The sequence below is a fragment of the Nerophis ophidion genome, linkage group LG06 (assembly GCF_033978795.1).
Source record: "Nerophis ophidion isolate RoL-2023_Sa linkage group LG06, RoL_Noph_v1.0, whole genome shotgun sequence".
Taxonomy (NCBI): domain Eukaryota; kingdom Metazoa; phylum Chordata; class Actinopteri; order Syngnathiformes; family Syngnathidae; genus Nerophis; species Nerophis ophidion.
Window position 1 is genome coordinate 55,372,181 of NC_084616.1, and position 18,236 is coordinate 55,390,416.

Below are 18,236 nucleotides of genomic sequence, written 5' to 3' on the forward strand. Positions count from 1 at the left end.
CTCGGACTCAATATCCAGTGCCTCCCTCGTGACATGTTCAAAGTTCTTCCGGAGGTGGGAATTGAAACTCTCTCTGACAGGAGACTCTGCTAGATGTTCCCAGCAGACCATCACAATCCGTTTGGGCCTGCCAGGTCTGTCAGGCATCCTCCCCCACCATTGAAGCCAACTCACCACCAGATGGTGATCGGCAGAAAGCTCCGCCCCTCTCTTCACCCGAGTGTCCAAAACATGAGGCCGCAAATCCGATGACACAACTACAAAGTCGATCATGCAACTGCGGCCGAGGGTGTCCTGGTGCCAAGTGCACATGTGGAACGTGGTGACATGTAAACACGGGAAATGAACAAGTTTTCGAATAAACTTGTTTTTTTAATAAAAAAATTTAAACACATTAGTTATTGTAAGCGTGAACATGTCAACGGTCATAAGTAAAACAGAAATTGTTGAGACAGTGAGGTTAGTGATGTGATCTGATTTTTTTTTTCGTGCTTAAATTTTAAAAGTTGTGTATTTTCAAATAATATCATATCTATCTAAAAAACAACAATAAAAATGTAAGAATAAAAGAAAAAAACTTGGGATGTAATTAGAAAAAGCTGAAATCGTTAAACTAACATTTAATAACAATGTACTTAGTCACCTATAACACAAAGTTTTGTCTTCATATATATATATATTGTTTTTAGTATTTTGGACTTTTTTAGTCAGCAGCCCTTGGTGGAAAAAGTTTAAACACACCTGATCTAAAATATTAGAAGCTGTCAAAACAAAAAACAATATTATTTAAAAACAAACCAAGTTTAGGTGGTTAATAAAAACATTTAAAAATAAAATACTTATTTAGGAATGATTTGGAAAAAACACAACAACCATAATCAACACTGTTAAATGTGTAACTGAACATTGAGATTTTCGTACAGGCAGAATGTTTGGCACACTCGGTAATGTATGTACACAATTGTATTAATGATATATTTTATTCTATTCTTACATGAGAAAAAAAGCAGTCGGTATGTAATGAGAAAAGCCGAAATGTTCTAATAATTAATTATACTATACTTAGTCACCTATAATACAAAGCTGACACAGTATCTGTTTTTTTTGTTTTGTTTTGTTTTTTTAGCATTTATTTAAATACATTTTAAAAATATATGTCAATATGGCCCCTACATAGTTTTACGTTTCAGTCCCTTTGTGAAAAAAGGTTTGGACACCCCTGAAATTAAGTATCAAAAGTATCGACATTTTGATTTGAAGATTGATATTAGAGCATAATGTATCGATATTTCAGTATCAATCTGCACACCACTACTACAATGTCAGCTGGGATAGGCTCCAGATCACCTGCGACTTAATGAGGACAGGCTGTACAGAAAGTACATGTTTTATAATTATTGTTTTTATGATGGTCTTACATCATTTATGGCATACTTAAACTAAAGTACACTGATAATATGACTGCTTAGTATTTTTAATATAGGTCCTGTATTTATTTCTAGTATCATTAATTTGGCCCACTGTGACACTTCTTGCTCTTCTTCAGCACCATTCAAGAACTTTGATTGTGGCATTTAAAATAATAAAATTTTAATCACATGTCATGTATATGTGTACATTTAGAAGCCCACACTTTATTACTGCATCCGGCATTTCTAATCCGTATTGATCAGTTTGTATTTGTGTTGCATTCTAATTTTTGCCTGAAGGGGGCGCCAAAACAAATTGCCAGGATTTGGGTTGAGGACGTCATCATCATGCGACCAATGTTGCAATTTGTTCTCCCCTCTTTGTAATGGCCACTTGAGTCCCCTAAACATCATAAAGAAGCAGCCCAAATCAGCACCAACTTAATGGGTAAGGTTGTATAATGGCACCATCGCCACATTCGAACGACGAAGAAGATTTTGTTATTGATTTTTTGGCAACGAGTTTGTCATCATTGAACTTAACGCAATTGTGTATGAAGTACTAAACAAGAGTACCAGCCATAGCTCTGTTTGGTCCCTGTTTGAGATTACTCACATTCAAAGTGACTCATTAGCGTCAAACAATTTATGTAATGTAATCCTAATGTGCTCTTTTCCTGAAAGAAATACTGCCTGGTATTGTAATATTGTTAGAATTTAGATAGCACTAAAAGCGTTTATATTGTTACTTTATGTTGGCTGGAACATGAACATACAACACAGTGTGCATTAGGGGGAGCTAAACGCAGTGTGGAGCTGCTATATTCCTCGTTATAAACACTAGAAACACGTAAATGTACTGAATAATAATACAACTCTCAAAATATTCCAAATAGTGTGGTGGCCTAAAAATTGGGCTATAATGTAAATAATTGTTTCCCTAGTGACAGGACGTGAATATCCAAAAATCAATTACAAACAATTTCTGCTTTGATGACTGACACATGCTCCTTCAGTAGGGCTGTAGCACCACGGCAGGAATGAGGATCCAGCTTCAGGGTCCAGGCCATGCTGCCGGCCTCCTTGCTGAGCTGAACCGCTGCCGCCAATCCCGCCGTTACTGCGATGTCTTCATACAAGTGGGCAACCGCACTTTTGCGGCGCACCGTGCTGTGCTGGCCTGTTCCGGGACGTACTTCCACAACCTGTTCGCCCGCGCTTCGTCCACGTCCACCACTGCCATCTCTTTGGAGCTTATTTCCCCGGCCAACTTTGAGAAGCTGCTGACTTTCATGTACACTGGAGAGATCTTGATGGATCTAATATCTGTGGGAGTTATTTATGAGCTGGCTGAAAGGTTGGGTGTTAGTGAGCTTGTGAGGACATGTCACGCTACATTCCCAGACCTGCAGGGCTCCGTGTTGTCAAACACCAAAGCAAATAATTCTGGAGACCTCCCTGAAGCCACTGTAGTTTCTGCTAGCTCTTCAGGGGCTGCCATTAGTACGACCTCTGTTTCTGCATCCCCTGTGGGTTCCTCTGCTGCCTCCTGCTCGTCTTTGTCATCGCCATCTGCCCAAACTCCTGTCCCTGCCTCTTCACCTCACATTCAAGTTAGAGGAGCAAGGGTGGGCCAAGAATCCACTGCTGGGGCTTTGGATTTGAAGGTAGAAGACATCCAGTCTCATGTAGGCTACGGGCAAATGTCTGCAGAGGTACCAGCAAGAAGCCCTTCAGCCATCGATGGCACTAACATGCCACCCTTGGAGTCTGTACTGAAGGGGGAGCTGGAGGAAGTGGAGAAAGTTGAAGACAACACAGGTGAGGAGGTGACGAGTGAGGAAGTGACGAGAGATTTGGTCCCGTCCGCTTCATCCTCCTTCCCAGACTCTTTAGTGCAGACATCTTCCTCAGGGGTGCCCATTGGCAACCTGCAAGAAGGGCTGGAGGAGAGGGGTGTAGCCGATGCTCGGAGGGACAGTGAGTTGTCCTATGAACCAGGAAACGCGGAGGGGACACAGACTCAGCAGAGCAACAGCACAAACGAAGATGTGGAACACTGGAGGCAATTGGCAGGTAATGATTTAATCAATCAATCAAATGTTGTATATATATATAGAGAGCACTCCTCTTGCACAGGCAAGTTGCAACAGTGCTCTACACAAGTTAAAAAAATAAGAGAAAAATGCACGCACACACAGCACTATTGACAATAACAAAACCTGGCATGGCACTGACTGCCACTTTTGAGGTGTCCAGACTAGAGAACAACAAAAATTAAAAAAATGTGTTCTGGTATTTAATGAGGATAACAGTTTGGTGCCAGAGAACCTAAGGAACTGCTACAGTTGATATGGTAAAATTAGGTCGGCTAGATAAGAAGGCAGAAGACCATAAAGACATTTTAGAACTAATAATGGCACTTTAAAATCGACGCTGAAGCAGACAAGTAGCCAATGCAGCGACTTTTAAAACTGGCGTAATGTGTTCCCACCGTCTGGTTCCTCGTCAGAATGTGTGCAGCTTTTTTTGTGATAATTGTAGTTTTCTAATATTTTGGGGGGGAAACACTTGGCTTTCCTAGTACCACCATAATGACCAACAGTAAAGTAGCAGGGATAAGTATTCATTAAAAATACAGCAGAGGTTTAATTTAACAAGTATATTTAATATTTTTGGCCACTGCAACATTACACACAGTTTCAATAGTAACACTTTGTTTGCATATAGGGAAAAAAGCACTGCACATTTTTGGGGAATTAACAATCATTATGAGAGATATGACAAGGGAGTTTAACTCGTAAATAAACATAAATATAAGTCCACTTACAGAGAAGCCAATGGGAGCCTCTATTCTGCCCATAAAACCCAATCAAAAACTATCCAAAAAGCGCAAACAATACTTAATTTACATTTTGTGACTTGAATATTACCAAACTATTGGTAATATTGTTATTATAAGCGCTAACACAGACAAACTATTTATAGCGGTGAAACTATTTATAGGCACATGGCAAATATATATGATCACTGATCATATATATCTGCCATGTGTCTATGTCTATGTTGGTTCCAACCCCTTGTTATTCGCGAGGATTATGAGTACATCTTCATTTAAATGGTAATATGGTAGAAATCAGTGATGTTGTTGGAAAAAAAAGCGAACATTGTGTTGTTATTTTTTTTTAGATAGATAGATAGATAGATAGATAGATAGATAGATAGATAGATAGTACTTTATTGATTCCTTCAGGAGAGTTCCTGCAGGAAAATTAAAATTCCAGCAGCAGTGTACAGAGTTGAGATCAATTTAAATAAAAGTAAAAAGTAAATAATGGGGGTTTGAATGGAAACAAAATAGAGTCATATTCAAATATCTTGCCAGCCCAAAGAATTGTTTGACGAGGCTATTGCAGGCACACGTAAGAGACTGCAAGGCATCCTTATTCAACAGTAATACAGGTCACACTGAGGGTGGACGTTTAAACAACTTTAGCACTCTTACTAATATGCGCCACACTGTGAACCCACACCTAACAAGAATGACAAACACATTTCAGGAGAACATCCGCATTGTAACACAACATAAACATGACAGAACAAATACCCAGAATCCCATTTATCATATACACCCAGCTATCACCAACCCAACCCCCCCAACCCCGCCCACCTTACAGTCCGGATGTTCTCCCAAAAAGTGTTTGTCATTTTTGTTTGGTGTGGGTTCACAGTGTGGCACATATTAGTAAGAGTGTTGAACTTGTTTATATTACAACGCTCAGTGTGACTTGTATGGCTGTTGAACAAGTATGCCTTTCAGTAGCGTATTCGTTCAGATAGAGGTTGCATCCAAAATGTGACCAGCTGGCCAGCACGCAGATAACATGGTGAAAATCCTGGCGCGATGACATGTAGAAAGGGTGTTAGAAGCATTGTCATCACGGCATGCCCTCAAAGTTGATATCTGGGTGAAAATCGAAAAATGTCTACCCGGGAGATTTCTGATAGAGACACTTAAATTTGGAAATATACCGGATTTCTCCGGGCGGTCGACTAGTATGCAGCTGAGCCACATCAGAGTGGTCAAAGAGCCGCATGCGGCTCCAGAGCCGCGGGTTGCCGACCCCTGCACTAGATGAAGCAGTTTGACAATCACTGGTCTAAACGACAGGAACTAAAAGCATGGTTGAGCTGTAGGAAATTAAATGCCATCCATGACTTGATGTGTTAAATGCAATTAAAATAGGTATCTATTTGGATTTGGATTTTGTATTGCTACCAACATCGATCCATCCATCCATCCATTTTCTACCGTTTATTCCCTTTGGGGTCACAAGGGACGCTGGTGCCTATCTCAGCTACAATCGGGTGGAAGGCATGCTAAACAACATTAAAGTACGGTTACGCTTAAGCAATGTAACATAACTGAAAATGAGTAACAAATTACCATGAAGCTGATTTTATTTAATGTGACCTATCCGTCATGTCTCAGCTATTGCTGATAATTGACTTCCTGTTTATGTGTTCACATTTACAGTAACACATGCCTTTAACATTTACTAAAAAAAAGAACCAAGAAAGAATCATAATGATAGATAAATAAATACTAGTGTTGTCAAACAATTGCTTTTTGAAATCTGATTAATTACATGCTTCAATTTGGATTAATCATGATTAATCACAGGTTATATCACTTGTATAATTAAAATTAACTTATAAGACGACTTCAGTATTTGGACAGAAATGCCATGTTTTTGTGAGAATGTCATCCAGGAATATTTTTGAAATATTTAACTTGAATGCACATCATTTATTTGCTCAACACAGTTTTATCTAAAGTCCAGTCAGTGTATTTTGAAGTAAAATTTGCCAATAGTCGCAGTCTCCACTTATTTTGACATGCATTGACCTGATCACTGATGTTATAATAACCAAAAAAGCCTTTTAGGTAACCATCGACAGTTAAAGTAAAGAAGCATTTGTGCTCAAAATAAATTGGATGATTAATTTGCGTAAAGGCCGTATTAATGTGATGATCTATTTGTGATTAATCACAAAGGTTAACTTATTTTTTGACTGCCCTGATTAATACATAATTTATTAGATAATGAAATTAATACGGACAGAAACATTGTGTAAAGAGTAAAGAAATACAGAATAGGCCTGTACACCTAGCTTTTTCACTTGTAACACCGGTGATTCTAAATGAAAATAATTTGTGGCACAGACATTTTTTTTTGTAGCACCGAAAAAAAATAGTAGCGTTATGAAATGTCTTGAAAATCACAATTTCATTTTTAACACTCAAGGAACACATGTGCACTCATACATATAAATACAATGCCTTCATAAGGCTAACTGTAACACTCAATTAAACACCGAGAACATCCCTAAACTCTGGTAGCACAGACGCTAACACGAGTGTAGGGCTGGACGATGTGGATCAAAACTCATTTCCCAATATAGTTTGGCCTATAAACTAACCCATGAATGGAAATATCCGTTGACGAAACTAGATATCTCCACCATGCCTTGATTTTATATTTTCAGGACTGATGGGGATCCCAAATACAGAAAAACAGGTACCAACAAGTAAGAAAAGCAGGTTTTGTGTTGCAGAATCCCATCTTAAAAAAGAGAAAGCCTTGAAAATAATATAAGTAAAGTCAAATATAATCTCCAATCTTCTTTTTTTTTTTTTAAATAGTGAAGCTTAATTATTCAGCTAACACAACACAAAATAACAATATATGAAATGAAGTAGACTAGTTTAAGAGGGTGTGTGTGTGTTCTTTTCGGTTTTCTGGATTTTCCTAATTGCCCTTTTTTGCAGGCGATATCATCGAACTAAGTGATGATGAGAACTTTATGGAGGATGATGAAGAGGACCTTGTGTGTTTGGAAAACGGCGAGAGAAGCAAGTCAAGCCAGCAGGTATTATTTATGTTGGTGAAGAAGAAAGAGTGTTTAGACTTAGACTTAGACAAGCTTTATTGATCCACAAGGGAAATTTTTCCACACAATAGCTCAGTTACAAAGGATGGAAAGGATAGAAAGGAGGGCGAAAAAAAAAGGTATAAAGTAGACTAAAAATGTACTATAGTAGTAATATGACATATATAATATTTACATACCGTATTTCCTTGAATTGCCTTGAATTACTGCCGGGTCAAACTTTCTTCCCAAAATAATTAACGAACTCCTGACGTCACGAGTGACACTTCCCCTGTCATCAATTTCAAAATGGAGGAGGCTGATTTCAATACCGTTAATTTGAAATCGCGTAAAGGGAAGAAGATTAAGAGCTAATCAGTAGGATTTAAGGTCCAAACTTACATCACACTCCAATTTTTACTGCATACCTTTGGTAAGTGCCGGAGTGAGGAGAGGTTAGAAAATAATTAGCGCATGCTTACTTTTACTGCATGCCTTTGGTAAGCGCAGGAGTGAGAAGAGGTTTTAAATTAATTAGCGCCCCGGCGGCAATTCAAGAAGATGCGGTATTATATAAACAGTATATAATATGTTCTGATTATATTAGCATATTATATTTTTCTCTAATGTATACAATATATAACAAACCCCAATTATTATATACAATATTACAGTACCGGTATATGTAACAGCTGCAGCAAAAAAAAAGGGCAGCATAAAAAAGAGTAGGTCCAGCGGACAAAATACATTATAAACAAAGAGAGGTAGCTAACATAGAAGTGGTCAGGTAATAGACAAATATCATCTATTGCTGTATGTCGAGTTTGATTCTGTATTAAAGCATTAAACATATCATGTTTGTCATCTGCAGGGCCCAGCAGACACACTGTTATGTAAAGCCTGTGAAGCTTCCTTCCTCGCAGATCCGGCTGCCATCAGGCGCCATGCCGAGAGCCATGTGACTGAGATGGGCCAATGCAGGCTGTGTGGTGTCTTGTTTTCCGACCACGCTGCCGCGGTGTCCCACTCCCTCACTCACGTTGGCGTGCAGCTTTTCACCTGCGACATGTGTCACCTAGAGTTCCGCAGCCAAAATAAACTGTTGCGGCACCAGCGCCAGAGCGGGTCCGGTTACACGTTACCACAACGGGCCCTGACCGCCGACAGCCAAGGCTCTGAGTGGCGGTGTGGCGTGTGCACAAAGAACCTCAGCAACGACTTCCAGGTTGGTGAAAATACTTCAATGTGTAACGCTACTATCCTCCATCACTACACACAAAGGGTGAAAAGATTATGAAAACATGCCTCACTACCATGTTTGCTGTGCTGTTTTTTTTCGTAATCACACCAAGCTGGCATTAAACCCTAAAGCAGTAGAGCAGGGATGTAAAACTCATTTTTATTGAGGGCCACATCACAATTATGGCTGATAGTATTATCAGATAATGTTAAAGTGTAGAACATATGCAATAGCTGGGTTGTAGTCAAGTGACCTTCTGGGTTTTGGGTGATGATCTAGACCAGGGGTTGGCAACCTGCAACATACAAAGAGCCATTTGAGCCCATTTCCCCCAAATAAACCCCACCGAGAGCCGCAAACTCTGTCCGATTCCTAAAATGACTCTAACACCACTTAAAGTTTCATTACACTTTTGTTATATAATTTATGATTCACATTTTATTTTTGTGTATAAGCAAATCACCCTCAATAATTGTGAGCGAGCAGAGGTGAAATGTCCTTGCTTATTAATGTCCTTGCTTTTGTATACTTTTCCAAAATTTTGGGAACAAAATACAATTGTATTTCTTGTAAGGTTTGCTCTGGTTTAACTAAGATATCTTATTTTTTTAATCAAGTCTCTATATTTAAAATCACTGTTTGCGTGTGGATGATAGGCCAAAACGCATAAAGAAAATATAATTTTATATTATTGATACAGATTTCCGATGATATCGGCCTGCCGATATTATCAGCCGAAAAATGCTTTAAAATGTAATATCAGAAATTATCGGTATCGGTTTCAAAAAGTACAATTGATGACTCCTTAAAACGCCGCTGTACGGAGCGGTACATGTCCGGTAAAACACGGACGTAGAGAAAAGTACAGAGCAGTTGCGTCTTCCAGACAGCGGTCCTTCCCCTCGCCCCTCTCCCACACACAGCAACACAACACAGGAGTTGACGACTGCAGCATGAAAGGTTTACTGGCGACGCTTGATGACCTCATCAAACCGCCACGAGCGGAGCATAACAACAAGAAGAGTGTGTTGTTGCCGGTGCCGTAGCCGTGGCTAACAAGCAGGCTCGCTCGGTGATGACTAACGACACCATGTCTATGGTTTGGGATTATATTAAAGTGTGTCTGACGGATAAAAAACTGGCAATTTGCAGTGACTGCAAAAAGTTGGTTTTGTGAGTAGGAACCAAGACGTCTTCCTTTAATACGAGCAATTTGATCTCCCACCTCTTCAAGAATCATAAGGAGATACATGATGCATACAAACGGAAGATGGATGAAAAGCAAACACCAAAAAAAAGTAGTACCACACAGTTGTCGCTTAAAGACTCTGCCGAGAAAAAACAAAAATACAAACAAAAACCACCCCAAGGCGAAAGCCCACATTTGGTCAGGTACAACGCACGCAGTATGGCAAAAGCTACAGTGGAGTTTGGTGTGGCTAGTCTGCCCTGCATGGCGCACACTTTGCAACTTGTAGTAAACTGAGGTGCCCTCAACGCAGCATTGCAGAAGTTCTGACTGACTGGTAGGCCACTTCAAGCACTCACCACTAGCTTGCAGCACATTTGTGTTACTCATACAAATATGTTAGAGCAGGGCAGATTGAGCCCAGTTTATAATTTCCCTTTTATACAGTATGCCAGGCAGTCTTGCACTAAAGGAGGACTATGTTATTGTTTACTTTATTACTCTACTATAATCTGGACTGAAGCTGTGTGCCTTCATTGTTTTTGTAGCTGTTGTTTTGAGGCATGTTTAAAAAAATAAAAAATTATACACTTTGTGAGAGTCAAAGTATAGTATTTCCCATGATTGTTGTGGGTATCAGGATTATCTCAGGGAGAGCATGTCCCAAATTCCAAGCTGCTGTTTTGAGGCATATTAAAAAAAATAATGCACTTTGTGACTTCAATGATAAATATGGCAGTGCCATGTTGGCATTTTTTTCCATAACTTGAGTTGAAGTTTTTCTCTTATTTTCGAAAACCTTGTTACATTGTTTAATGCATCCAGCGGGGCATCACAACAAAAATTAGGCATAATAATGTGTTAATTCCACGACTGTATATATCGGTATCGGTTGATATCGGAATCGGTAATTAAGAGTTGGACAATATCGGAATATCGGACATCGGCAAAAAAGCCATTAGGGGACATCTCTAATTATTGAATGTTTTCTTTAAATATTATAGAACAATTTAAATATCCATATTGACGTGGACATTGGCTTAGTTCAGCAATGAATCATTTAATTCGGTACTTTACATTACATCATTGGCATTATTGCATTGACGTTCGAGTAAAGACATGAGTATAAGCCTCTCATATTGCTGACAAATTCTTGCTAGAATTAAGAATTAAAGGCCTACTGAAACCCACTACCACCGACCACGCAGTCTGATAGTTTATATATCAATGATGAAATATTAACATTGCAACACATGCCAATACGGCCTTTTTAGTTTACTAAATTGCAATTCTAAATTTCCCGCGAGTTTCTTGTTGAAAACATCGCGGAATGATGACGCGTACGCGTGACGTCACAGACTGTCAGTAAATATTAGCGCTGCACCACTAGCGGCGAAAAGTTGTCTGCTTTAATCGCATGATTACAAAGTATTTTGGACATCTGTGTTGCTGAATCTTTTGCAATTTGTTCATTTAATAATGGAGACTATAAATAACAATTCTGTTGGTAGAAAGCGGTGGATTGCAGCTGTCTTTAGCACCGAGACACAGCTGGTGTTTCTTTGTTTGTTGTGAAGCAGAGCGGTCAAGCGAACATGTTTTCTCTACGTCAACCAGCATGTTTTTGGATGGGGAAATTGTGATATATCTCTTACCGGAGACATCAGTGGATTATTCATCGTCCTGCAGCAGCTGTCAAAAAAGGCAGCTGTGAGCTTGGCCCCTCGGCTTCTCTCTGAGACACTGCGTGTTCACCGCAGCCATTCGACCTCGAAGTATTCTCTTTACAATCTTTAAAATCTCACTAAAACACTATTAAAACAATAAGCAGATATGGGATTTTCTAGAATTATCCTAGTATATGTGTCTAATTACATCTGAAACGCTCACACTGCCGCCGCCCAGAGCCGTCGCTTTTTATTTATTTATTTTTTTCTAGTCCTTCACTATCAATATCCTAATTCACGAATCTTTCATCCTCGCTCAAATTAATGGGGAAATTGTCGCTTTCTCGGTCCGAATTACTCTTACTGCTGGTGGCTCCCATTATAAACAATGGGAATATGTGTGAAGCCCTGCAACTCGTGACGTCACGCGCACATACTTCCGGTAAAGGCAGGGCTTTTCAATTATCGACCAAAAGTTGCGAACTTTATCGTCGATGTTCTCTACTAAATCCTTTCAGCAAAAATATGGCAATATCGCGAAATGAACAAGTATGACACAGAATGGACCTGCTATTCCCGTTTGAATAAGAAAATCTCATTTCAGTAGGCCTTTAAATTACCACCACTCCTGATTAATATTGTGCTTCTCTCCTCAGATGGTGAGGGACCACATACGGAGCCACGTGTGTCCCCAAAGCCTGAGCTGTGGCGTTTGCCACCTTCCTCAGCACTCCCTGTGCTCGCTGCTGTGGCACGCCCTCACCCACCTGGCGCTGCCGGTCTTCACCTGCCCACACTGTGCACGATGCTTCGTGGAGCGCCCCCTGCTGGAAGCTCATATGGCCGCGCACGCTGAGGAGGCAGCTGCCTTGGAGCAGGAGGGCTACAGAGTAGTAACAGTAGGCGGCGGGGCAGAAAGTGTTTCAGGAGGGGAGGAGCTAAACTGCTTCATGTGCCCTCAGACATTCCCTACCTCCACCGCCTTTCTGTGCCACCTCAGCCAGCACACCTCTGAGGTCCCAGAGAGCGGAGGAGACGCCGGAGGTCACGGATGGTTGGGCAAGCGTAAAGCTGAGCAGTCTTTGGAGTGTCCACAATCTTCTTGCTCCTCCTCCTCTCCACGAGAGGTTGGAGGGCTTGTAAAAATTAGCAACCTGAGTCTCAACTTACCAGACAAGTATTTTCAAGGGCTGACCTCCGGGCCACTGACCAATGGGAGCCCCGCACAGGACGGGGCCACCGGTATCCGTGGGAAATGGTACCGGTGTCGCTACTGCGGGAAGCGTTTTGCACACTCGGGGGAGTTCACCTATCATCTGCGAATCCATACCGGGGAGAAACCCTACCAGTGCAAGGTGTGTCTGCGCTTCTTTAGAGGACGCTCCACCATGATCTGCCACCTCAAGACCCACGCCGGCGCACTCATGTACCGCTGCACCGTGTGCGGCCTCTACTTCTCCACGCTGAAGATGATGTCATCTCACTTGGAGCTCCACAAGGACCAACTGCCGGCCGACTTTAACATCGAACAGACCTTCATGTACAACGACCACTCGAAAGAACCGCTGTCCTCCATGGACACTTGATCTAGGTCTAAGAAAGAAGGCCGAGTCGCATTTAACAACAAATCAGGATTGATTCTAATGTCTTCATTGTAGCGTAGCAATTCTTTTCCTACACTCACTATTTGCACAGTTAAAGGAAATCATGTTTCTTCAAAATGAAATTGACTCTGTATTGTAGCCTGACCCCATAATCATGGTACTGTAACAATTATTTAGGATTTGTTTGTCTTTATACATGTCATTCTCTTTGTAAAGTGGTCTGACTGACTTTATTAAAAAAAGAAAGTAATGAAAGAAGCCGTATCAAATGATTCCCACTGTGTTCACGCCCGATCCTGCACTAAAATGGCCTCCATCATCAGAAGGCCAATGACGACTCAGCACATTTCTGTCCTACTATCATGGACCCCTCTGCCTCCGGTGGGGCTGGTGACCTTTGCCCTCTTAAAGCCCTGCAGCCTCTTCCTGCTATTGTGCAATGCGTGGAGTAACCACCTCTTCCTCTCGCTCTACCTTCCAATCATTCAAACCGTCGATGGTGGCACATTCCCCTTTGGGAAGTAAACAAAGAACGACAGGAAGTAAAATAAACGCGGACAACAGAACAGCAAAGAATCTCACTCAGGTTTCCCAACATCTGGAGTTTTATTTTTAGATTTTACAAAGCATCAGTCTTAAAGAGGAAGATATATTCGGCAAGAAATGAGTCACGTGACTGCAGAACGTTTATCTGGTAGATAGATGTACTTATAAGTCACTTAGAGCAGTTTGTTTACAGTACTGTTAAAGTTTTGGTAATATTGCAATAAATTCCTATTTGTAGGATTGGATGTAGAATTCCTGCATTCATATGTTCAGCAAAATTAGGTACTCTTAAAAAAAATAAAAATATACAATATGGGTTTTGAATCGATGACTTGTCACTTCGCGAGTATTTGAGATGACCATATTTGGAAGAGAGGGCGGGGCTGGATAGGAGGACAGCGTTGCCCGACGTAGTCTAATTAACTTATTTGTAAATATGGCAATAATGTACGATGATATGACGTCCTGGAACGTGGTTATTACTAAACAGATAGCATGCACCGTGCCTGATGTTAATTGCGTCATGTGACTCTATAAAGCCAAGTAATTAAGTGTACTTTCCAACCGTGCTGTTTTAGTTTATTTAAAGGTAAATCACGCCACATACACGATTTGTAGTCATTTCTTATTGTAACTGATGGTCCTAAGTAACATCAATTCGATTTTATTCAATATTTTTCCTCAAAATACGATAATTTGGAGCTTCTAATCCGATAATTTGTAATTTCCCATATACAACAATTAAATGTAGGACATTTTTACAATTTGTGAGAAAAATCATCACGGCTGTCACTAATTTGCTGAAAAAGTATGCCCGCATTTAAAATTGGTATCACGGTTTGACAAAAACCGGATATGGTTGCCCATACTTTAAAACCAGAAGTGCATTCTTTAAATCACCCACTAGGGTGCGCCTCCACTAGACCAACAAACAGTGTAAACAATTTTGCAGAACATGTTGGAATGTTGTTGACAATTGAAGTCACCACAAACATATCACAAGTCACCTCTTATTTCAATAACTAAATTGATTCACAAAAATGAACCTTGAGCTGTGCAGAAGGAAATAAATCAATTTGAAAGTAAACTTCTTTCAACTGTCAGTAGAGGTTTCAGTCGCCACCTTTGATGCCATTTTCGTTTGAAATGCTCTTTTTTGGGTGGGAGATCATGATCCCACATCAGACTGGCTGGTGCTGGCGTTACTCAACTTGCGCTGCTTCCCTGTATCGCCCCCTCCTCCATTTGCAGCGTTGGGCTGTGCGCCCCCCTTCTCTGTGGCGCTCTCTCTGGGTATGTGGCTGACCACGGTGTTGATGAGGTTGTCACGGAAACTCTTGCTGAGGAAGTTGTAGAGGATAGGATTGGCCACGCAGTGAAAGAGCGAGAGGGTTTGCACCACACTGAAGGAAAAGTAGATGACCTCCACCACGTTGCAGCTGAAGAGGATGGGGTGCAGGTCGTCTATGATCATAAGCGACATGACCAGGTGGTATGGCAGCCAGCACACCACAAACACCAGAGAGTACACATGCACCAGCCACACGTCCCGCCGACCCTGCACGTCCGGTGCCGTTTGAATGGCCCGAGCGATCAGCACGTTACAGGTGATGATAACGGAGGCAGGGCCCAGGAACTGGAAGATTAGACACAGGAAGGTCACAGACACAAACCACTCGGTGTAGTTGTTCTGAGGCAGCAGGTAGCAGCCTGGCTCGTCCCACTCCAGAAGATCCACATGGATGTTTTCCAGCACAGCCAGGAATAGGGAGAACAGCCACACGCCACCGCAGACAGCCCACCGGCGCCGGCCCACCACTGGGAACAAGGCCGGAAAGGAAGGCCTGGTTAGAGACAAGTAGCGCTCCAAAGTCATGAGGGCCAGAAAAAAGGAGCTGCTGTAGAAATTGATCTCGTAGATGAGATTAGTGAGCTTGCAGAGCAAGCGTCCCCACAGCCAAACCCTGTTGACGGTCACCTCCATCATAAAGAAGGGCAGGACGGCGATCACCATCATGTCCGACAGGCTCACGTTGAGGATGCAAAAGAGGACGCCGTTGGCGGAGTGGCGTCGTCGCCAGTTGACCCAGACCACCAATGTGTTCTCCAGCAGGCCCACCACAAAGATGAAGAGGTAGAGCAGGAAGAGGCAGATGCGACGGTACTCTGCGTCCAGCTCCAGGGTGCACTCGTGGATGAACCACGGCGTGCCGTTCACAAACAGCGAATGATTGTGTTCGTCGCCCATCGTCTACAAGGAGAAGCTGAGGACAATGTTGCTTAGCTTTACACACGAAACACACACTGACTTTGTTAATGGAGTCTCATTCATCAAGTCAGTGTTTCAGGGCATTCAATCCATCCACACTTTGTCTTAGAAGATATTTCGCCTCTCATCCGAGCATACTTCATCATTTTATGCTCATATACTCACATTGTTTTGATCTTATACTTAAGATTGGTCAGATCTAGTCTTAGGACTCAGACTTAAAATTGGTCATATGTAGTCTAAATGCTTTACCCTCAAACAAAAAGATGGTGTGCAGAGGAAAGGATGGTTGTGACCCATTGTGATGTGAAAGTTAGCGCATACATTGTTGGGGTTGTGGCACCGGCATTTAGACTAGCTCTGACCAATCATGAGGACCAACACTAGTTCTGACCAAAGTCAATGAGTCCCAAGTGTAGGTCTGACCAACCTAAGTCCACAAGTCCCTTGACTAGATCTGACCAACCTAATCCCATGAGTCCCACAACTAGATCTGACCAATCTAAGTCCATGAGTCCCAAGACTAGAGCTGACCTATCTAAGTCCATAAGTCCCAAGACTGGATTTGACCAATCTATGTCCATGAGTCTCAATACTGGATCTGATCAATCTAAGTCCATAAGTCCCAAGACTAGATTTGACCAATATACAGTAAGTATATGAGTCCCAAGACTAGATCTGACCAATCTAAGTCCATAAGTCCCAAGACTAGATTTGATCAATCTAAGTCCATGAGTCCCAGGACTAAATCTGACCGATCTAAGCCCATGAGTGTCAAGACTAAATCTGCGCAATCTAAGTCCATGAGTCCCATACTAGATCTGACCAATCTAAGTCCATAAGTCCCAAAACTAGATCTGACCAATATAAGTATATGAGTCCCAAGACTAGATCTGACCAATCTAAGTCCAGCCCATGAGCATGAACCGATGAAGCCTTCTCTGAAGAGAGGCTTAACATCTTCTAAGACAAACCCAACCATCCGGTTGTGATGGATTGAATGCCCTGAGAACACATTGACATTCTTCATTGACTTTCCACAAAACATGGACCAGGTTAAACATACCTTACTAGGACGATTTATGAAGAGGACAAATAAATCCCCCCTGATGCCTTCTTGTCTTGTGGTCTTCAAAACCAAGAGTTGTGTGTTCAGACTGCAGACAGACACAAGGTGACCGCTCTCTGCTCCAATGTTGGCAGATAACTGAGCTATCAAGCAGCCTACCCTCCCATTACACACACACACACACACACACACACACACACACACACACACACACACACACACACACACACACACACACACACACACACACACACACACACACACACACACACACACACACACACACACACACACACACACGAGCGGATCTAACGGGACATCATCTGTTGGTCCTGCAGCAAAGGACAGAGACCTTGACTCAGTTGGACACTATATGTGTTTAGTACTATCAATACTGTTATCAACAATGTGCATGTGTTTACTTGGTTAGTAATAGTTTGTGAATTACGCAAGGAATGGGGATGATGAATGGATACAAACAGTTATCTAGTGGAACAATGCCAGGAAATGGAAACGGAACTAAGTGGAAAGAAAAGTATGTGGCGAGGTCACACAGATCACAAACACTTCCTAAAGATCAGTGAGATCACATCACATGTTGAAATAACACAACTGAGGTGTAAAATAAACACAACTCTGCATCTTTCCATCAATCTACAACTGGCATTGAAGATTTCATTAATGATTTCAGTTACTTTTATTTTGAGCTAGTTGTTCACTCTTTTCTGCAACTCATATGGAAAGGCAAGACAAAGTAATTCTGCCACTGATTGGTCATTTTTAAGACAGCTCCGGAATCAATGCACTTTGCTTGTCAAAAAGGTCAAATCGGGATATCTTTGGTCCGTCACCACTAAGGACCTCAACAACCAACAGAAATTTTGGAAAGTGATGAAATCTCTGTCTGTGACCAAAAACCCAGCTACTCTTCCCACATTTGTACTCAAAGAATCAGTGCCAGTTTATGATCGAACTGAAGTTTTGAATTGTTTTAACACAAATTTTTTATCGTCTGGTTCTGTGTTTGACTAGAAAGGGACAACGATAGGGACTCCTTGTAGAGAATCTCCCACATTTTCTGGACATCCTTTTCATTTTTCTCCATAGGTGCATAATGCTCTAAAAGCATTAGACCACAGAAAGAAAGTTTGACCTGACTGGATTGAGCTTTATTTTTTAAAACTGGCAGCTGATTTTATAGCAGAGGCCAATTTATCTTATTTTTAATCGGTCAATTAAAAACAAAGACATTCCTTTAGTTTGGAAATCTGCTTTTTGGTGATCCAGCATTTCTTTCTAATTATGGGCC

General features: G+C 41.4%; 2 protein-coding genes across 3 annotated transcripts; one reads left to right on the forward strand and one right to left on the reverse strand.

Annotated features, from left to right (window-relative positions):
• Positions 1-1,722: 1,722 nt before the first annotated feature.
• Positions 1,723-14,261, forward strand: LOC133554973 (zinc finger and BTB domain-containing protein 39). Of its 2 annotated transcripts, none has more exons than XM_061904331.1 (5): positions 1,723-1,857; positions 2,426-3,485; positions 7,243-7,343; positions 8,215-8,568; positions 12,096-14,261. In XM_061904331.1, exons 2-5 carry the CDS (start codon positions 2,450-2,452, stop codon positions 13,023-13,025), a joined length of 2,421 nt encoding a protein of 806 aa, XP_061760315.1. In that variant the 5' UTR covers positions 1,723-1,857; positions 2,426-2,449; the 3' UTR covers positions 13,026-14,261. The 2 variants fall into 2 exon arrangements, with proteins under 2 accessions (XP_061760315.1, XP_061760316.1); XM_061904332.1 differs by having other exon boundaries at positions 2,429-3,485.
• gpr182 (G protein-coupled receptor 182) lies at positions 13,631-18,029 on the reverse strand. The gene is made up of 2 exons (XM_061904333.1): positions 16,925-18,029; positions 13,631-15,853 (listed from the first exon to the last, which is right to left on the reverse strand). Exon 2 carries the CDS (start codon positions 15,835-15,837, stop codon positions 14,758-14,760), a length of 1,080 nt encoding a protein of 359 aa, XP_061760317.1. The 5' UTR covers positions 15,838-15,853; positions 16,925-18,029; the 3' UTR covers positions 13,631-14,757.
• Positions 18,030-18,236: the final 207 nt, after the last annotated feature.